This window comes from Eulemur rufifrons, chromosome 29 (assembly GCF_041146395.1).
Source record: "Eulemur rufifrons isolate Redbay chromosome 29, OSU_ERuf_1, whole genome shotgun sequence".
Taxonomy (NCBI): domain Eukaryota; kingdom Metazoa; phylum Chordata; class Mammalia; order Primates; family Lemuridae; genus Eulemur; species Eulemur rufifrons.
Window position 1 is genome coordinate 30,732,622 of NC_091011.1, and position 22,687 is coordinate 30,755,308.

General features: G+C 34.2%; 1 protein-coding gene and 1 pseudogene across 1 annotated transcript in view; one reads left to right on the forward strand and one right to left on the reverse strand.

Annotated features, from left to right (window-relative positions):
- The first annotated feature begins 2,313 nt into the window (after positions 1 to 2,313).
- On the forward strand, positions 2,314 to 3,084 carry LOC138376973 (ARL14 effector protein pseudogene; annotated as a pseudogene).
- A 9,902-nt stretch (positions 3,085 to 12,986) lies between these two features.
- Positions 12,987 to 22,687, reverse strand: part of SP4 (Sp4 transcription factor) — a 77,872-nt gene continuing 68,171 nt past the window's right edge. Inside the window, exon 5 of the mRNA XM_069462024.1 lies at positions 12,987 to 13,234. Coding sequence (XP_069318125.1) covers positions 12,987 to 13,234 — 248 coding nt within the window. The remainder of the gene's footprint in view (positions 13,235 to 22,687) is intronic.

The following is a 22,687-nucleotide window of genomic DNA, read 5'->3' on the forward strand; positions in this document are numbered from 1 at the left end:
TATTTAAGTCAGGTAGTGTGATGCTTTCTTCTTTTTTGCTCAGATTGCTTTGGCTATTTGGGGTTCAATATAAATTTAGGATTATTCTTTCTATTTCTGTGGAAAATGTCATTGGTATTTTGATAGGGATTGCATTGAATCTATAGATTGTTTTGGGTAGAATAGCTCATTTATATTTTTAATGTATGTACAAGAATAACATATGATAAAATATCTAAATAAGTCTAACAGCTCGTTCATAAGTGTAAAAGAAAAATTTTAAGTGATATTAAAACTTTGGATTGTAGTGTCATTGACAGGATATTTTTTGTGGTATATAGAATAATCAATCATGTTTTAGATTCATTAAATACAGTTAACAGGCTTTTAAAAAAAATCACTGAAAAGAAAGTTTAGGAAGCAATCACATTTGTTGATGTAACAAACCAGCTGTAACCATTAACCCTTTCTCCGATTTGCCTTCCATGATTGTTTGGGGCATCATAATCTGCCGAAGCTGTATCTTACAATTTTTTAGTCAGTTCTAAGTATCTTGAAGGGAAATGACTTTTCCATTTGCATTTTCCCTTGATTTTCATGTCTCCACAAAATATTTGTGTAACTGCATGGGCCTTTATATAAAGTATCTAGCAATTAAAGGTATGATTTTGGGACTGGGTTTTTTTGTCCATATATTGAAAGTTTGGAGTACGAACAGAGAATAAACCCTCCTACCCAGAGTTCACTTTCAGCTGTGATGTCAGTAGAACCACACTGGTTTATTAAAATGTTCAGATAATTCCATATCAGGAGGTACCAGCTATTTCTAGTACCTGATCCCCTACCACCCCATGATCTCCCTGGGATCCAGCAACTAAGGGGAGGGAAGAGAAGGGGAGAGGGTGAGGAAGGTTGCTCTGGGACCTTCCTCCATTGCTGTGCTCAGCATCCCTTCTGATCAACGGATGCTGTCCTGTGCCCCTTATTAAATATTTTGATAGTTACCTGATGTCTTAGTTCACTGGATGGCTGCAACAAAAATAGCACAAACTGGGTGCCTTATAAACAACAAAAACTTATTTCTAACAGTTCTGGAGGCTGGGAAGCCTCTCAAGGTGTCAGTAATTTCAGTATCTCATGAGAGCTCACTCTCTGGTTCATAGATAGTGACTTTTCTCTGCTTCTTCTTCACATGGTGCAAAGAGCCAGCCAGCCCTCTGGGGCCTCTTTTACAAGGGCACTCAACCCACTTATGAGGACTCTGCCCTCATGACCTAATCACCTCCCAAAGACCCCACCTCTGAATACTATCACATTTGGGATTACGCTTCAGGCTACAACATATAAATTTTGGGGGGATGCAAACATTCAGACCATAGCACCCTTGTGTCTACGATAATGAGAACCAATAATTGCTTGTATATTCTTTTGTTTAAGGGGAATGAACTGAATTTGGAATAGGGTAACTATTAGTTTGATATCTAAACATATCTAAATTTTGATTGGTTGTTGAGAACAAAGCAATGTCCTCTGGATTCACAAACTGGATGTATTTTAGGCCTAGTTATAGCTCAGCTACAAAACAATTAAAGTAGTGGAGTTATTTTTTAAAAAATTGTAGCTATTTTGAAAATATTCTGAACAATTCCAGAGCTGAATGACATCTTATATTTTTCTTAGTAAGAGACATAATGCTTAAAACATAAATCTGATCAATATTTCTATTAGAACAAAATGTATAAACTGAAGACAAATGTTTTATTTGAATATATTTTCTGGTGATTAACACCTCTTATTGCACTAATTCTTTATAGAATTGTCAAGATCGTGGATTCAAATAAGCGTAATCTTTGAATTAAAATTAATAAAAGCATTTTAAAAATATTAAGGTACCATTTTCCCTAAATATATAGAATATTACTTAGATCTGCAAAATGGTCAATTTTTTAAAAATTCTCTAGGTTTTCCCTTTTCTTCATTCCTTTCCTTTAAGTCAAAGTCCACATTTACAATTGGACACAAGAATAAAATTACTTCCAGCTATTTATGAAGTTGGTGGACATATTACTACTTAATAGACTTTTAATACAAAGGGCATCCTCAATATTTTGGAAAACAGAGCAAAACGCACACACACAAACAAACAAATGAAGAACTGAGGTTCTTGGGTAGCGCGGGGACGAGCTGGAAAGCGGGTACCGAGTCTGTTCAGTGTCGACTAGGGTCCTGCTAGAACCCAAACGGAGGAGAGCTCAAGCTAAGGGTGATCAGCACATGACCTATTAAAGAGGGATCTCTAAACAAAATAAGAGGGAAAATTTGATGGAATCAAGAATGATGGATCCATGTTTAGTTGGAGTCCAGCTTCGTACCACAAATGAGTGCCATAAAACCTACTATACTCGTCACACAGGTTCCAAGACTTTGCAAGAATGATATGCTCTTACTTCAACTTAGAACTGGAATGACACTGTCTGGGAACAATACAGTTTGCTTTCATCATGTAAAAATTTACATTGACAGATTTGAGGATCTGCAGAAGTCATGTTGTGACCCATTTAACATACACAAAAAACTAGCCCCCAAAAATTTGCATGTAATCGACTTAGATGATGCCACTTTTCTGAGTGTAAAATTTGGAAGACAACTTGTACCTGGTTGGAAGCTTTGTCCAAAATGTACACAGATAATCAATGGAAGTGTGGATGTTGATTCTGAGGACTGCCAGTGAAGAAAACCTGAATCAGATGGAAGAACTGCTAAAGCTTTGAGGTCATTACAATTTACAAATCCAGGAAAGCAAACTGAATTTGCTCCAGAAACTGGTAAAAGAGAAAAAAGAAGGCTTATAAAAAATGCAACCACTGATTCAGACAGACAAGTGATACCAGCGAAGGGTCAAGTCTATGACAGCCAGGGCCTCCTAATTTTCAGTGGGATGGACTCTGTGACTGCCTTGATGAAGACTGCTTAGGATGTTTCTATGTGTGTCCTGCCTGTGGTTCTACCAAATGTGGAGCTGAGTGCCGCTATGACCGCAAGTGGCTGTATGAGCAAATCGAAATTGAAGGAGGAGAAATAATTCATAATAAACATGCTGTATAATTTGTAGTACCAAACCATGGGGACTTTAAAGGCCCTCTCACTATTTCTAAAATTCTGTCATTTAAAATATATTTTAAGCTTGATTGCCAAATGGCAACAATTTGAAAACCACCTCAATATCCACTCAGTGTGCACTATTTTGCATTTTGAGTGCTTTAAAATTCATTATTTGGTGGGCAGTTAAGATGGGCTATTTCTCAGAAGTCAGCATTAAGCCAGTCTGGGCCTATGTAAACAATTAAGGTATAAAGGCAGTCCTTGATTTGCATGGTTTCCACAGGCAAAAATTAAAAGTGACCGTGACTTAATTAAGTAATACCAGTCTCCTAACAGCGTGGTTCAAATTTCACTTACCACAATATATTAACTGTGAGTAACTGCATGCAGTACAAATTTCTCTGCTAGCTCTTCAGTCCACAGATCACTGTGTAACAGATGTGCTTCATGATCGGTGACCAATCATGTTACTTCTTTCAAATTCTGCCAGTGGTTGGTTCCTGTGCATCTGTTACTCTATTCACTCATAGTCAAGCTTGTGTGGTCTCCTTGTCACCCACTTGACATTTTACAAAAGTGGACAATTGAAAGAGCCAACAAAAATGGAAATAGAGCAAAGACGTGAAAAATAATAATGCTGGAAGTGAAATTTGAATGGAACATTAACAAGGTTGCACAAGAAATCACTGATCGATGGGAATGTTTGCACTGCTGCCTTTCTAGAGACTCTGGATACACATCCAGGGGAACTTAGTGAAGGCAAACTTACCAACATAAATGAGGAAGGTGGTTGTGACGAAAAAGATAAACATGTTCCAGAGGAAGTGGTGGTTAAAAAAAATTCATGTTAAAGGATATATAATGTGGATACAGAAATATTTTACAACATTGAAAGTACAAATAAAATAGCAGAAGCTGATCCAAACTTGAATATGATAATTTGCCACCGTATAGAAAAGATTTTTACTCAGTATCATAATTAGACAAAAAAAAAAAAAAAAAAAAGACGAGCACTATTCAGACTACTCTTGGTTTTTACAATGAAACAGTTTAATTCTCAATGTTTCTAACATTTTAAATTATAACATACGGAGTATTTTTAAACTTTTTTGCATTTTCTTCTACATTTATAACTGCTAGTTTTTAATATTTTGACAGATTTTTAAAGGTCATGGAACAATCACATTTTTTTCCATTGATTATTAAGCTTGCTTTGTATGGCCATTTTTATGGTCCCACTTTATTGTGGCAAAACGAGGACTGCCTTTAGCTGAGAACAATGCCCACTTCAAGGAAAACTGATTATAATACAACTGACAGTTAAGTGTTAAACTATTTTGGAAATAATCTACATATCTAAGTGCTAAAATATATTTCTCTTCTCCTCATTTATTCATCAAATAAAAAAATGTTTTAATACTGTAAACCTTTCATTGTTTATACCATGAATTCTTAGTGAAAATTTGTTTTGGAGGACAAAAAAATCTTCTTATGCATAAAGCACAAGTATACATACAATACATAAACATATACCTGTGGTATTCACACTTTGGGGGTTGGCTGGTTAAAACTAAAAGACCTATCCTTAAGGGAATGATAATAAAAAAAAAGGTGGAGAAACACTGGTTAAGACATAGATTATAAATACATTTTTGGGGAATTGATTGTTGATGTTGGAATTTGCGTGGGGGCTGCTTGGAGGATGGGGGAATGGTATCTTCTCTCTGTACTTTCTTTTTTATAGATAGCCATCTGTCATTTTGTCTAAAAGGTTTTGTCACCTAGGACATTGCCACTAAATTAAGTTTTTGTTTTCTTTTCCATAAATATAATACTTCAGTTTAATCAAATGAGGTGTTAGCTAGTTTTTAATAGGTTTGAAATATTTTGTAGCCATTAAAACTAAATTTATGTGGCAAGTTTGGATTAAAGATTTTTTTTTCATTTTCATTTTGCTATCTTTTTAACTGGTTTTACTTTGGAATGGTATGTGCAACCTTGGAATTAAATGTCATTTTTAAGTTCTAATTGTTCACTGCCCTAGTTGTCAGAAGTAAAGTTAACTTATCAATTCCTTGATTGTATATTTCACCTGAGCACTGACAAAATATTTTAGCTTTATTTACTTAAGTCAGATGCCAGATTTTGTTGAGGATATAAACACTCCAAATTTATCTGAACATCCAGTATAATAAATAAGATCTTAGTTACATTATTACTGTCATTTTTCTTTTTTTTTGTTTGTAAATATGAGTTAGTCCATTGCTTGTTAGGCTTTTCATAGGGACAAGGTAAAATATCAGGTAATTGCATCTAAAATAGAAATATCTTTTTGATGGAAAATGAGTAAAATTCAAATTGCTGTATTTCAGCATTTCTTAGAATAGACACATTATTTTTCAAAGATGGTAATAAGAAAGTTTTTCAAGGGAAAACCTCTTGAGCAATTTTGCTAATATTATTCATCATGCCATTTAGGGGACCAGACTGTACATGAGCATAAAAAATGTTTACAGAGAAAGGTATGTCTGATTTAGAGTAACCTGTAACAAATGCTGTGTTTTGGAAAAATTAAAAAAAAAAAAAAAAAAAAAAAGAACTGAGGTTCTTTCCATAGGACCTAAAACTCTGTTCTAGTCATGATTTGCTTCATGAAAATGAAAATTTAAATAAACTTACATATTATCATCAGAATAGAGCTTAATTTTCTAACAATGTTCTCTTTCTGTCCACATAATTAAAGAAAGTAAGAGGAAGCAACTACAGTACAAAACCACAGTAACTTATAAATATAACTCGGACTCAAACTATAATTAGGAATATATATGATGCTCTGCCAAACACATACACACATACGTTTCATATATACATACATGAACGTGAAACAAGCTAACATAAAGCTACAAAGACAAAATAGTCGTGTTAAAGTTGTAACCATTTACAACATTACTGAATTGAATTGGAATCTTTTTTCATTAAGTTATTTTCCTCAACAGTGGCTTTCAAACTTGTTAAAGTGACCAAATACTTGGAAGCCATGATGCCTTTTACATAGCACCATAAATTACTGATGTATTTAATTCCAGCATAAAATTATACAAGCAAGGAACAATTTTACCAGCAGAAAATATAACTTTATTATGGCTTCCACATCTCAAAAATACTACTGCTATAAATGAAATATTTACTAAACCATATTTTGTAGCAGGATAATAAATAACATAATGTGAACCAAGCCAATCACCTAGAAAGGCATGACTTAAAGATAACTGGTGTTTGAGACAAGTGCTCAAGTTTAATTTCCTCCTCTTCTTTGTAATGAGCTTTTGTATGATCTTACCCCCCACATCTGCTTTCTTAACCATCTGACCCTGATTTGAAACCTGTTCCTCTTAACTTTGTTCGTCATTACCTGAGCCGTGGTTCCTCCCTGTAGAAGTGGTCTTAATGCACTCCAGTATCTCCGCCAGCGCTGGCCAGCCCATCCCAAGGCACTGGGCAAGTGGATCACAAGACGCCCCAGAAATGTAGCTGAGGTAGGGATGCAAGAAGGCAGAGTTAGTGTGGAAAGGAGGAACAGCATCCCGGGTGCAGCTATCATCTGGCACCACACAATAGGTGCTCAAGAAGTGTACTAATTGGAAAAAGCATCTCCAAAGACCGTGAGCTCAGGAACAAAGGGGGCAAGTCGGAGTTCCGAACAGGATCAGAAGCAAAAATACTTAAATGGCCAAGGATGCTGTAGACGGAAACAGCAGCTAGGGCCAATGGAGACACCTCAGACTTGCAGAGCATTAAGCCAGTTTAGAGAATTTATTTTATATCCTATCTCATTCCACAAAGAATCTGAAGATCTAAGTGAAAGGAGAGCATCTTTTCTGAACCAAGTCTGACAACCTTGTTGTCTAAGAAACTTTTGAACAGCAAATTGCACGTTTTCTGTTTGCAGCTGCAATTTGGTAGGTTGCAGAAAAGAGAAGTATTTTTGCCCTTAAGCTTGGGTTCATTTATTTAACAAATATATTTCTAAATATAAGGAGTGCTTTTAAATATAAAAAATCATCTACACATATATCTGCACTAAAAGTTATTGAACAATATACAAGCCACTATTTCTGTTTTTCAGTAATTGGCTTGCTTCTTGTTGACCAGTCTGGGTATCTGCTATCCAAGCAGTAGTTGGAAATAACATTTAAGAATTAGGAAATAACTAAGATTTGAACCTTGGCTTTTGCTTAAAATTGGGAAAAGACTGACATCATATAATTTTGAGGTAGAGTATCACAAACTAGCTCATAGGTAGCTTGAGAAAAAAATATACATTTGAAATGGAGAATTCCTACTGAAATTTTTTTTCTTTATGGGATTTTGAGAATTTTTCAATGTATTATTGCCCATTTTCAAAGCATTTTAGCATTGGTCCCATGGGAACTATTTCACACCCCCGTTATGGTCTGAATGCTGTGTCCCCCCCAAATTCCTATGTTGAGACCTAATTACCAATGTGATATTAGGAGGTGGTCTTTGAGAAGTGTTTCTTCTATTATTCTTCTATTCTTCTATATTATTCTTCTATAATTAGATCATAGAAGTGGAGCCCTCATGAATGCGATGAGTGCCTTACAAAAAAATAGACCCAGAAAGCTGCTTATTCCCATTCACCATGTGAGGACACAGCTAAAAGTCGCCATCTATGAACCAGGGAACAGGCCCTCATCAGAGACTGAAATCTGCCAACATCTTGACCTTGGACTTCCTAGTATCCAAAACTGTGAGAAATGTTTGGTGTTTATAAGCTACCTCAGTCTATGGTATCTTGTAGCAGCACAAATGGACTAAGACACCCCCCCACCCCCCACCGTGCCTTTTGGGTTAACTTATAATCAATAGCAATAACTTTATTGCGCACTACTGTGTCAGGTGCTTGATATAGTTCTTATTTGCTCTTCTTAAAAGATCTGTGAGGTATTATCATCCCCATTTTGCAAATGAGAAAAAAACAGGTGCAGAAAGGTTAGATAACTTGCCCAAAGTTATGCGTCTAGTAAGTGGCTGAACCAGGAATCCAGCCTGAACTTCTTGGGACTCCTAGTCCATGATTTCTTTTGTCACAGTGCTTTGCTATGACATTACCAGGGAGATCAACTCTCTGCAAATAATAGGCCTTTATGCTCCTTTTCCTTCCCTCCTTCTCTGCCTTCCCTCCACTATTTCCGCTTGAGATTACTCTCAGGTATCCAAAAATAAATTATTAATATTTCATTGTCACCTGCTACTAAGAGGAACAGAAGAGCCCAAAGTTTATGCTGATCAGAAAAATATTTAAAAAAATGGGAAAAACAAAAATAATAGAAATACATACCCTAAAAATCCTGCTACACAAGTTGGTTGTGTGTCTATTAAGCAGACATTGTTTGGGTAGTAAATATAGCAATACATTATTCAGCTTCGAGGAATAAAGTAATTCACACTTCTTGCAGACACTTGAAGTCTCTGCACTCCTCTAATTAAGCACCTGAACTCTCAAATAAAAACAAGCTATATTGAATATAATTTTCTTCTGTTATCTTGAAGTTGTCATTACTAATGGCATTGTAAAGCACACATTAGTGTTACTCTTAGTACTGTTTCAACTTTCCTAATTTATTACAGCAAGAGCTTTATGTCAACAATCTATGATAAAGTGACTTATCCTTTTTTTCCTTTGTGCTTCAGTGTTGTTCATGTGGCTGAAATTCCTAGAAGTTCAAGAATCAGGCCATTACTGCATTAAAAATCTTTTAAAATTAAAATTTTTTCTGATTGCATTATCCCCTTTTATACAGTATCATCCTGATGCTTCCAAATGTACATTTTTCAGGTAATTGAAATATATCTTTACTTTTCATAAAAAAAGATACTTTGACAAAGTTATTCCTTACTGTCTTTTTTGGTAGAGTAGCATAAATTTGTTCCTGGATTCAGGGTCACAGTTATGAGTACATATTACTATTCTAAATTGTCACATAACCACGCGTTTAGGGCTTCGCTGCATAAGGCTATCTACTCATACACTATATACACCATATCCTCCTTACTACATAAGATTTACAATCTTTGGACAGAGTCTTTGGTCACTTCCCTTGCTGCTTAACATCCTACACCTTTCCCCACACCCCTCCTCTTTGCTATTTCTGTATCTAATCTAATGTGGGCTTGAAAATGTGTTAACTGCAGTTGTTACAATAATGTATTATGGCAGTAAGGTTCTTCATGAGATTTGCAGAGCTCTCCCAGGAAGAAAAGACAGTTTTTGGTTATAGTCTTTGTGGCATCTATGTGGCCTACATTGCTTCTTAGTGATTCCGTGAGCTTACATAATATTTTAATTATGTTTTTCATTTTTAGATCTTCCTACAATTTCCTAACATTTATTGCTTAAAAATATTTAAGTAAAAAGTGTCTCTAAATCAAATTTTAATTTCAATAAATGTCTAGAGCAATGGCTACAAATTAACATGCAATTTGAATTGGTGTTCTTTGGCAGTATGTTCAGAGAAATGTATGTACAGAGAAATGGTGACCAGATCTCAACACCACAAATTATGAAGGGTTGCCAATACGTTTTCTAGTGAGAAGCATTTAACTTTCGAGTGTTCATCGTGATAAGAAGGTTGATAGTTCAAACAATTTATTGCTGTTTTATAGTGTACATAATTAAATGAAACATGTTAAACTCAAGGGAATTTTTAATAGGTTACTTGCAATTGTTATTGCAGGCAACAACTTGTACATGATTTTATTTCCAAATCCACAAAAAACAAATTTTATACAAATCAGCACTGTAAAAATGTCAATTACAGCCCCAGAGGCTTTGCTGGCAGAATAATTGTCTAAATTCTAGGATATGGGAAACAGGTTTTTTTCTGGATTCATCTTTTTTTTCCATTTTCTTTCTTTTTTTTTTTTTTACAAAAAAATTTACAAGTGAAATGTTACTACAAAACTTTTTATAAGGAATTTTTGCAAAACATTTACATTTTACCATCAACTATTTCTGTTTTAAAATCATTATGTAGATTTAATACCCTATGCTGCACATCAATTTATGTGGGATGACAACTTAGTGACATGCATAAAAAAACACCACAAGGCATTAAAATGGAGACTTAAATACAAATATTGTTGCAATAAAACAGTTATAAAATTGAAAAATAGGACCTAAACATCATGCTTATCTAAGTTTGACAAATTAACTTTTTCTCCTAGATTACACACTTTTTATTACTGCTCTCATGAGAGTGTGATAAATAATGACTTAACATCAAGTTCTAATGTAATCAGCAACACATACACAAACCTAACCAAAGAAAGTATACTGTAAGAAAAAACTATTCTAACACTGGAGTTTTACCATGATAAATACATAGCTTTGCACTGATAATTACAATAAAGAAAAGTTTTATAACGGTGGCAAAGGGAATGAACAGTGAAATGCCATTAAACAAGACTCTACTGCACATCTGTGCCCTATTACTTATAACAGCTATATCCCACTGAGTCAAATAAAGGACACTGAAATTTACGATTCTTATAAGACAGAAAAGTGGACTCAGAATGGTATGCAGAACAGACTGTCAAAATATTTCTAATTTCAGTGGTGAAATGTGCACCTGCTAACACAAATTAATATATTTTATATGCTATAAAGCTATCCAGATTTAGTTTGATAAATTTATAATAGGCCTCATTGTTGATTAAAAATAACCCATTTCTAATGAACATACATAGGTTTGCATTAGAACTGGTTCATGGAATAATGATGCAGAGTGCTCATACTTGGTATTAACAACAACAACAAAAAGTGTCACTCTGAGGAAACATGATTAAAACATTAAGAAAGTTTCTTTGCATAAAAAAATTTATAGCACTGATTGTGTAGCATAATGATAGATAAAATATATATTTGATGTTTCAGCTCCTATATAATAAAATTAAAATTAGCACTACCAAATGCTCCTCTGTACCAAACAAAACAACAAACTGATTCTGATGTTTTAAAGCCAGATACATCAGTTGTTAAGAGTACATTAAATAAAATATACAAAACAATTTACAAAATCCAACTAAAATTTAAAGACTCTGTTACAAGTCTACAAAAGCTTTAAGAAACTTGAAATTTATAACCACAGTGTAAAAATTTTTTTTCCTTTAATCTCAAAGCTTTTTTATACAAACTGAAAGCACAAAAGACCTTCAGTTTTATATAACGCTACAAAGGGCTGGCCTAAAGTGTACATAGTGTAAACAGTGATCATTACAGTATTTCTCCTTCATCAAAAATACAAGAAACATTACAATTTTGGAAGAGAATTTGCATGAGTAGTACTTTTCCTGAAATAATAGAGAATGCACAAGAAAACATGTACTTATATTCAAACAGTCCCCAAACCAATGATATTAATAAACTGAGCAGGTAAACACTTTAGTTTTCAAATGGTCAATTTTGCTGATTATGATTCTGTGTAAATACTTTTTAAAAACATAAAATATCTTAGTAATGTTTAAACTACTGGTATAATCCCAATTTTTTTCATATGAAACTTTTGGCCATCTTTCCTAATAAGACCCTTTTCTATAAGACCCTTACATAAACAATGAAATATATTTTTCTTTAGTCACTTATTTGATTGAAAATTACTCTGATTTTTCAAAAATAAGTTTTGCTTCATAATATCATATCTATTATATATTCATTAGGCTAATTTTTAGGGAAAATTCAGTTATTGACATAACGAAGACATTACTGTGTTATAAATTCCTAATTAACCTTCTAATACAGAACTAGAAAAAAAAATGGGACTGGCCAATTTTTAGAATAGGAAAACAAGAATTATAATGTAGTTAAGATAATTTTCTGCTGGCCTTGGAAAAAAAGTATAATTCTTTCTTTGGCTACTGAGTCAAAGCATAAAGAATTCTGCACATTGTCAACATAACTCATATTTACAGAATATGAAACTACAGAATGATTTACATTCTATGCAAATATTTCCAATATAAACATTTAAAATGAATTTTTGTGGCTCAACCTAGGGTTAGAATATAATCAATCCTAACTTTAAAACATTGCATGTTAGTTGCCTCATTTTATTTTTCTGAAGCTATTATGAGTTTTGTTTTAACCATTTTCCCCCCCCCAGCATTTTCCTAAGGGTTCAATCTAAAATTTAACCTAAGATTTAGCTCTAAGTTCCTCCTGTGTCTCCAAATGGAGAAAGTAATTGGACGTCACTGATTGTCTGCATACACACTACTATAATGTAGTGGTAATAAAGATCTGAGATGCATCTCAGATGACTGTTTTGGAACTTACCTAATTCAACTGTTGAATTTCTAACATTTAGAAAAGACGGCCAAAACTATTTTCAGTTGATTTTCCAAAAATCAAGCTAAGGAAATACAGTATTATCCCTATCATCAGTTAACTACCTGTTTTCTGTGCTATAGAGAAAAAGAAATACATGTAAATTATTACTGACTGAATTTATAACAAAGTACTTTCAAAGAAAATAAGTCCAATTAAGGTCCAGCCTGCAAACTACTGAGGTCTGTCTTTTTAAACATGTTAACACATGATATTAAAAGATGGAAAGATTCTGTTTAAAGGTCATATAATATATTTCCAAATAACTACAACTTAGAGTATGGAGGAAATACTTTTCTGTTTCCAGTACATCAGTTTGTTTTTAGATCTTTTAAAATTCAACACTTTATGTGTTGACCCAAAACCCTGGAATACTTAAAGAAGCCAAGAATGAAACATGATTTTCTACTCTGTAATCCACTTGACCAGCCCATTTCCAGATTTTCAAAGGTGTGTAAACTTAAGTGCAGCACTAGAGGTCTCTTTTATAAATAACTTTTCAGAATTCTTCCATGTTGGTTGAAACATTGGGAGTTGCTGGATTCGAATCTTGAGAAATGGCTGCAACTGTGACAATTCTTGGGGAGCCAAGCACCTCTGTAACAGATGAGTCCAGTTCTCCCGAGGTAACAATGGCAAGAGCTGTCCCACCACCTTTCTTATTCTGGTGCGTTTTGACATGTTTGGAGAGATGATCACTCCGCATAAATCTTTTAGAACATTCTGGGCATTCAAATCTCTTTTCACCTATACAAAAAAATAGTAAATGAAGTTATACACATTTTACTTAAATGAAATTATAATTTTTAATAATTTATCTTTTGGTCATCCTATACTTTTTGTAGAGTATGACTTTCTGTATAGTGTGACTAGTTGCAAATGTGTTTTGTTTTATTTAAAAATGCTATCAAACAAACAGTGCAGTACAGGAGAAGGACCATGTGATTGAGAATAAACAACCTGAGGTTAAAGTCCTGGCTCTGTTATGAACTGGAAATAAAAGCTAAATAAAAATAAAAGAGCAAGTAAAATAGCCATTCTGAGTCTCAGTTTCCCCATCTACAATATAAGGGAGTTTCTAAAGACGATTTTGAAAATCTCTACTAGTTATAACAAATACATAATGTTCAAGGCTCATGTCTATTCTTCTTTAAAACCACTACCTCAGTTTTATTTTAATCCTCGGAAGCATGAAGTATCTTAGAACTATTTCAAATAAAACAAGTTAAAAACTGAATTGTGTACTGAATTCTTTACAAGGCAAAAACGAGAGGTAGGTACTTATTAAATTTCAAATTTATTAGGGTTTTTAGGTTTCACAGAGTAACACTGTTAGTTTCTGTTACACAAAGTGATCCTTAAAATATCTCTTCAAAACACAATTCTAGTGGAACTTTTTCTATGCTTTGGAATAAAAACTAACTAAATATTAGCTAAAAAGAAAACAAAACCATTTTATTTTGTGTATAATGAATGAGGCACATGAAAATTTAGTTAACTGGTATATCTTCATGTTCAAAATGGATAACTATTAGCTTTAGTCCTTCCCTCTAAAATTGTTACTTAAGGGAATGAAATGATGCTTTTCTGTCTAATAGTTGACCTTGGATAGTAAGAAAATTCAGTTTGGCTGATTTCTTTTCTCGGCCCTGCTTTTGACTTACCAATAGAAAATCTACAGGCTCAAGTTTTTCCATGTGAGGTATTTTCCCCTTTTCTTTGTGTGTTTACTTTTATTTTTTTAATAGAGTAAATTCTCAAAAACATTAGTCTTCTCTATTATTGTTTAAACAAATATTAAAACTCAAAACCACTGCAAATCAAAACGACATATCAGCCATCTATCTGGAGGAAGAAAAACAAGTTGATCTTCCATGTCATACCACATACCAAAACACAAACTACAAACATTTAAAATTAAGTCTTTTAAAAGAAAAATATTTTTATAACCCAGATTTTAGAGACACTTTTAAAAGCATAAAAGATCCTCTAGAAACCATAAAGGAAAAGACAGACAAATTTGACTACACAAAAATTAAATACTTTGTATAGCTTAAGATCTCATAAAGTTAAAGGAGGAAAAAAAAATCAATTTAACAAAAGCACAAAAACCACATGATAAAATTCAACATATTTTGATGATAAGCGCTCTTGGCAAACCAGAGATGAAAATTAATTTCTTTCATCTGCTAAAAGTCATTGACACCCCCACACCAGTACAAATATCGTAATTAGTGGAGAAACTTCAGAACTATTATCTTAAACATCAGGAACAAGAATGCTATTTTATATCTGTTTATATTTATATCTCGCTACTATTATTCAATATAACATTGGAAACTCTGACCAAGGCTGTCAGATAAGAAAATGAAATGAAGTACAATTATTGGATGAAAAGAAAAAAATGTACTAAAATACATTATTTACAATTATCATTACCATTTACATAGAAAATCCAAGGAAAACAATTAGAATTATTAAATTTGTCAAGTTTAGATTCCTAATCAATCAAAAAGCAATACCATTAATTACATAAATCAACATGTAATGCAAACACATATACACATACATATATAAAGCAGCTAAGAATGACTAACCAAAAATGCAAAAAATACATTGAAAGCATATTTTAAGTTAAATGAATGAAGAGAAGGACATAACATTTCAAAGACTGGCCGGCTTGTCCTCATAAGTAAATATGGTTGATCATGGTACAGAACTAAAGATACAAAAAGAAACACATGTGTATGGAGATAAGTCCCCACTCCAAGTTGGGTACAGACCCCATGCCATGCCACACTCTGCAAGCCTGGTCTTGGTCTCTGGCCTCATCTCTCTTTTTTTTTTTTTTCACTTTTGTTTTATTTTTTATTTTGCTTTTAATTAATAGGACTGGGGTGGATTGGAGGCACCTTTAGCTTTAGACAGACAAACATTTTCAGGGTAGTGTTGTGGGAAAGTTGCTATATTCTGGCCTCATCTTGCTCTAGAGTCCAGCTAGGTTCTGACAGGAGGAACCTCAGACTTCTCAGTATCAAGCTGGAAGGAGTGGCCTACTTTAAAAAAATTGCATTTGCAGTATTCTTATAGAACTTTTCTTTCTATTTCATAGTCTTAAAAAATTGAAAGATAAATAAATGCTTTCAATGAAATTCCCAAAGACATTCAAGACATTCCAAATAAAGACAGTTAAGCTTTAAGGTCAAGGGACTTGAATTTTACGAATGCTAACACTCAGGTATGGGCAAAAGAATTAAATGCAGTTGAGGATCAATTTTGAACTCCTTTATTCTTTTCAACTTTCCCATTTTATTTCAAAAGGAAAATTCTCAGTTTACAAATTTTAAAACTGAAAGAAATCTTGAAGATCGTATGTTTCCATTTTATAGATGAATAAATTGAAGCTCAGAAATCAGTTATTTTCTTGGGAGTAATAATTATCAAGCTTATTAATGTCAGAGTGGGATTCAAGGCACCTGATTTCTACTTTGGGATCTTCATGCTACACTACCAGAGTGCAACTAGAAAACATTGCTGTTTTATAGCAACAATGGTTATGAATTATAAGAAAGAAATTAGGTGGTGATGGCCTGAAGACATGGGATCATTCAGTAAGTGCACAGCTGATCAACCTGTACACAGTGGCAGTTTAACAAATATTTATTAATTGTGATGTTCACGAACTCAGTCATTTTTCGACAAATATTGGTGGAACATCTGCAATATGACAGGCACAAGTGATATGAAAATAAATAAATGAAAGTCTCTGACTTCGAGGAGCTTCCATTCTCTTAAGATAGTTATTTGCAACCATGTAGAGCTATCAGTACCAATTAAGAAATAAAAAATTCAAGTCTCCAGCTACTTAATGGCAAACTGTAAGATAAATGGGAAATAATAGTTACAGGTTTATGTGTGGACTTTCTAGTCTGTCTAATCATAAGTGGTGTGGATATTCAATTAATTTCAAGCTGGCTAGAATCTCAGGAAAGTGAACTATGTTGTACAATTATACTTTCATTAGGAGAATAACTCATTTCAGTTTATTCTCTTTTTACACAGAGAAGTGTTTTCTGCTATGTCAGATAATTTCTAAATTTCCTACCCTTAGCAAACATTATACATGGATTTTTCACTGCTCAGGGGGTTGACAACCCTAACCCCTGCATTGTTCCAGGGCCAACTGTAATCATTTTTAGATTTTTTCTAAGAACTCAAGTTATTCAAACTGAGAGAGATGTAGTTCCCAGATCCTACCAACATCCCTGCCCCAACCCCAGTCTATCAGCCCTTTCTAGACTCTCTCTCTTACCTACACAGCCTAGAATATCTAAAGTTTTTTTCACGAGTGCCTTCAATTCTCCAGTATCATTAACCTATGGATAAAAGTAAATAGTTGTCTCTTGGTATCCGTGGGGGATTGGTTTCAGGACCCTGAGGTTACCAAAATCCTCAGATGCTCAAGTCCCTTATGTAAAATGGTCTATTTCCACAATCCTCCCATAAATCATCTCTAGATTACTTATGTTTAAAACAATGTAAATGATATGTAAATAGTTGTTAGACTGCATTGTTTTTTATTTGTATTATTTTTTAGGGTTTTTTTTTTTTCTACCTGCAGGTGGTTGAATCTGAGGAAGCGAAACCCGAAGATATGAAGGGCCAACTATAAAGAGGTGGGAGGAATGGCCATCTGAGAGAAGTCACGTGGCTTTAATTTTCTGGAAGTAAAAGACTAAGAGTGAGGTGAGGGTTAAGGGGAGTGACAAGGGATGAAGACTTAAGAAGGAGATAATTTCTGAAGTTATCAGAAAACTGACAAGGAAGAATAGGATAGGCAGTTCTGAGAGACTGGCTGAGATTAGAGACCATGAATTTATAGGGACTGCATAATGAGTGATTTTTCATTTTTTCTTGTAGCAATTATCAACTCAAATATAGAACCTCTTTGGTTATTTTATTATAAATGCTTTATTTAGGCAATCTTACCTACTCTAATAGTTTCAACTATCATCTATAAATGGATGACTACAATAAGATCCAGATTCCTAAACTCGGCTGTGAATCAGACATCTCCTAAAATGTGCCACAGATAGCATCATTCAACGTGTCACAAACAGAACTCATCAACGCTCTTTCTAATCCTTACACTTCAGAAAGAAAGGGGTGGGGCAGAGAGCAAAAACAACCAAAGAGGTGATGTCAGTTAAGATGGTGAAGTAAAAACCTCTAAAAATTTGGTCCTCCATAAAGGCACCAAAAAAGCTGGGGGAAAAAAACAGTCCAAAGCAACCATTTCAGATTCTGGCAATTAATCAAAGCTGGCAGCAGCCTGCAAAGTGTTTATACAAGGAAAAATGGCTGAATCTCTGTAAGAACAGCAAGCTCCGTGGTCTTTTAACTTACTAGTTCCATCTTCCACCCCCACCTCTGTGGCAGCCTTGAAATAGAACAGCCTGAATTCTCAGCACAGCTTGGTAGCCACCAGAGGGAGTGGAATACAAGTGGAGCTCTTTCAAAGCCTCATTCCCAAAGAATCATCATTATTTGATCTGTCTGGAGGTTCCCTAAAGACCCCACTTACAAGACTTGTGGTGTTTAACCTGGCTCTGAGGTAGCCCAGTCTGAAATGTCTCCTCCCAGGGGTGGAACTAGGCTACCGTGCTTGTCTAAAACAATTAAAAGCAAGTATTTCAATTCAACTTCACAGATGCCCAAAGCAATGGATAATAGTTGAGATAAACAAAAGACTAACCAAAAAGCTTAAAAGGAAATGCTAGCTGGTAGATAAGATACCCAGAGGGGCTTTGAAAAGCTTTGACATACTCCTGAGAGAAGGTCACATCCACGGTGTGAGCCTCAGGAAGTCCCCTATTCTCACCTGTGACTAACCTTGAGGCTCTGCATAAGCAGAAAGTAGGCCACAGCAGAGATGTCATTTGACAAATGACTAGCTGAGTGCTGAAGGTGAGCCTCAACATGCACACAGAGCCCTTCAGCACAGATTGAAAGATTTATTAGTTCCAAGTGTTTAAAGAAAGAATATCTGGAGAAATAACAGGTGAAAACTTCACAAATTTGATGAAAAACATTAATCTACATATCCAAGAAGCTCAATGAACTCTAAGTAGGTTAAATGCAGAGATGTACACTGAGAAACACTATAATCAAACTGTTCAAAGACAAAGACAAAGAATCTAGAAAGCAGCAAGAGGAACTACATTCAGGGCCTTGGAAAATAAGTCAATTAAGACTTCTTATGACTTAAGACTTCAGTTTCCTCATCTATAAAATGATGGGGTTGCACAAATCATTTTTAGGAGTCTTTCAGCTCTAAATCCTACTATCCTTGTTGGAGTTAACATTAGTGTTTCATGATACCAAGGCATGTGCATGAAGCCGAACAGAAAACTGTTCTGAATTTTTAAACTATAAAATAATTAGTAAATCACTCTCCCTTTTTACATTGCAGTCTCTCAAAAACAAGTTTGTTTTACACTTTTAAAAATTCATGTTTTAATTTATATACAGCAAAATGTAATTTTTTGGTTCTATGCACTTTGACAAATGCATTCATTCACATAACTGTCACCAAAATAAAAATACAGAAGAATTGCTATCACTTTCAAAAATTCCTTTGTGGTGCTTCTCTGTAGCGGAACTGTCCCTCTTCCTTGCTCATGCCCTAGAAAATACAGATCTGTTCTCTGTTTTAACTTTTCCAGAATATCATATAAACGAAATCATGAATTATGTAGACTTTTGATTCTGACATCTTTCACTTAGTATCATGCACCTGAATTTCATCAATGTGGCTGTGTTTATTAATTCATTCCTTTATGTTGGGGAGTACTTCATTGTATGCATATTTTATCCATTTACCAGCTATGGACATTTGGGTTATTTCCAATTTTGAGCAATAATAAATAAATCTGTCATATATATTCATAACTTTCTGTGTGAACATAGTTTTTATTTCTCCTGGGTAAATACAAGTATATGGCTAGATCATATGGCCAATTGTATGTTTAAGTTTATAAGAAAATGCCAAAATGTTTTCCAAAGGCGCTGTGCCATTTTGCATTCCCACCAGCAATATATGAGAGTTCCAGTTGCTCTGCATCCTCGTCAGTACTTGCAACTGTCAGGTTTTAGGGGTTCTTGCTTTTAATTTTAGCCATTCTAATAGGTGTTCAGTGGCATTTTGTTGTGATTTTGATTTCTATTTCCCTAATAAAGATGATGATGTATATCTGTCACATGTATATCTTCTTTGGTGAAGTGTCTGTACAAATCCTTTGCTCATTTTTAAAAACTGAGCTGTCTGCTTACATATTGTTGAGTTTAAGAATTCTTTATATTTTCAGGATAAAAGTACTTTGTCAGGTATGTGATTTTGAATACTTTCTCCCAGTCTGTGTCTTGTGTTTCATTCTCTTAATAAGATCTTTCACAGAGTAAAAGTTTTTAGTTTTCATGAAATCTCATTTATTGATTCTTCTATGGATTATGCCTCTGATGTTGTAGTAAAAACTCTTAGCCTATCCCAAGGTCACAAAGATTTTGTCCTATATTTTATTCAAAAAGCTTTGCAGATTTAAGTCTCTGAATCATTTTGGATTTTTGTAAAAGATATGAGGTATGTAGGTCAAAGTTCTTTTTTTGCACATGGCTATCTAATTCTTCCACATCATTTATCGAAAAGACTACTTTTTCTCTACGGAATGTTTCTGCACCATGTGTGTGGGGTGATTTATAGACTCTACTCTGTCTTATTTATCCAGTAGTCCTTCTCTTTTTTTATCTCCCCCTTTTCAGTCATTGAGTCACATGTGTTTTCTTTTCACCAAAACCATACAATGCTGATTACTGTAGCCTTATAAAAATACCTGAAATCATGTAGTGTCAATCAGCCAACTTTGTTCTTTGTTTTCAAATTGTTTTGGCTATTCTAATTGCCTTTCACATAAATTTTAGAATCAGCTTATTCATATCTACAAAACCGCTGCTGGAACTGTAAGAAGGATTACATTGAATCTATAGATATATGTGGGGGAGAAATGACATTAAAAAATATTGGATCATCTAATCCATGAATACTGAACATATCTCTCCATTAAGGTAGGACTTCATTGATTTCTTTCATCAAAGTTTTAGTTTCTGGCACACATATCTTGCATATATTTTGTTAGATTTATGGCAAAGGCTCTTTTCATCATGTCGTAAATGGCACTGGTTATTTAAACTACTTGTATTCAGTTGTTCATTGCTGGTATGTAGAAACACAATTCATTGTTGTACACTCACCTGTATCTTGCAACACTGCCAAACTCACTTATTAGTTCTAAGAGCTTTTTTGTAGGCACCATGGGATTTTCTATATAGACAACCTGGTGTCTGCAAAGATAGTTTTATTTCTGCTGCATGTTTTTTTATGACCTTTTACTGCTTTATTGCACTGAGTAGGAGGAATTCCAGTACTGTGGTGAATAAGAATGATAAAATCAGATGAAGTTAGGCATGGTGGCTCAGGCCTGTAATCCTAGCACTTTGGGAGGCTGAGATGGGAGGATTGCTTGAGGCCAGGAGTTCAAAACCTGGGCAACATAGTGAGACCCCATCTCTATAAAACCTTTTTAAAAAATCAGCCAATCATGGTGGCATGTGCCTATACTCCTTGCTACTCAGAAAGCTGAAGCAGGAAGATCACTTGAGTCCAGGAGTTTCAGGCAGCAGTGAGCTATGATTGTGCCACTGCACTCCAGCCTGGGTAACCGAGTGAGATCCTGTCCCCCACACTCCCTCCTCAAAAAATCAGAAAAGATTAGGCATGTTCAGGGTGGTATGGCCGTAGGATAAAATCAGACATCTCTGCCTTGTTTCTGATTCTCCAGGGAAGAAGTAGGTCCTTCATCTTGAAGTATGATGTTAACTGCAGAATTTTCATAAATGCCCTTTACCAGGTTAATGATATTCCCTTCAACTCTTAGTTTGCTGAGAATTTTTATAAAAATAGATACAAAATTTTGCCAAATATTTGTTTTGTACTTAAGTTATTATGTGATTTTTTTTTTCCTTATGTTGTTACTGTGGTAAGTTACACTGACTGATTTTTAAATGTTCGAATACGCTTTTATTCCTGGAATAAATCCTACGTATAGTTATGATGCATTATCCTTTTTATATATTGCCGGATTTAGTTTGCTAATATTTTGTTGCAAATTTTGACATCTGTACTTATGACATTGATCTGTAGGTTTTTTCTTTTTCCCTAGTAGTATCTTTGTCTGGCTTTAGTATCATGATAATGTGGGCCTCATAGAATAAGTTGTGAACTTTTCCTTCCTTTTTTATTTTCAGAAAGAGACTGTGTAAAACTGATATTATTTCTTCCTTAAATGGTAGAATTTGCCAATGAAACCATCAGGGCCCAGGGTTTTCTATGTCAAAAGTTTTTAACTACAAATCCAATTTCTTTAACACATATACGACCTTCTTGAGCAAATACTGGTAGTTTCTATCTTTCAAAGAGTTGGTCCATTTCATAGCTTTTCTCAAACTTAGGGTGTAAAGTTATGCATAGTATTCCTTTTTGCCCATTTAATGTCTGTAAAGGGTCTAGTTATATCCCCTTTCACTCCTCCTGATTTATCAATTTTCTTGGCCAGTCTGACTACAGATTTATCAATTTTATCTTTTGAAAGAACCAGATTTTGGTTTGACTGATTTTCTCTGTTGTTTTTCTATTTTCAGTTTATTTCTGCTCTTATCTTATTTCCTCATTTCTTGTTTTGAATTTAATTTGCTCTTTATCTTCTAGTTTCCTAAGGTGAAGGCTTAGATCAGGGGTGGGGAACCTGCAGCCTTAAGGCCACATGTGGCTCTATGTCCTTAAGTGCGGCCTTTTGACTGAATCCAAATTCTATGGAACAAATCCTTTTATTTTAATTAATATATATTTATCTTTTATATTTTTATTTTACTTTTAAAATGAACATATTTAAAATACCACAGAATAAGTTTCAACGAAATAATCTTCCCAGATTTACCTCCACAACTAGAACATTAGTCTAAACTGATAGCTGCGATGCTCATGATTTAGTTCTAACTTTACCAGCCTGGCTGGCACCCACTACTGCACAAGGCTAGTTGGTGAGAGCTTATGAGGGTTGAGTACCCCAGTCTGTTATCAACTTTTGA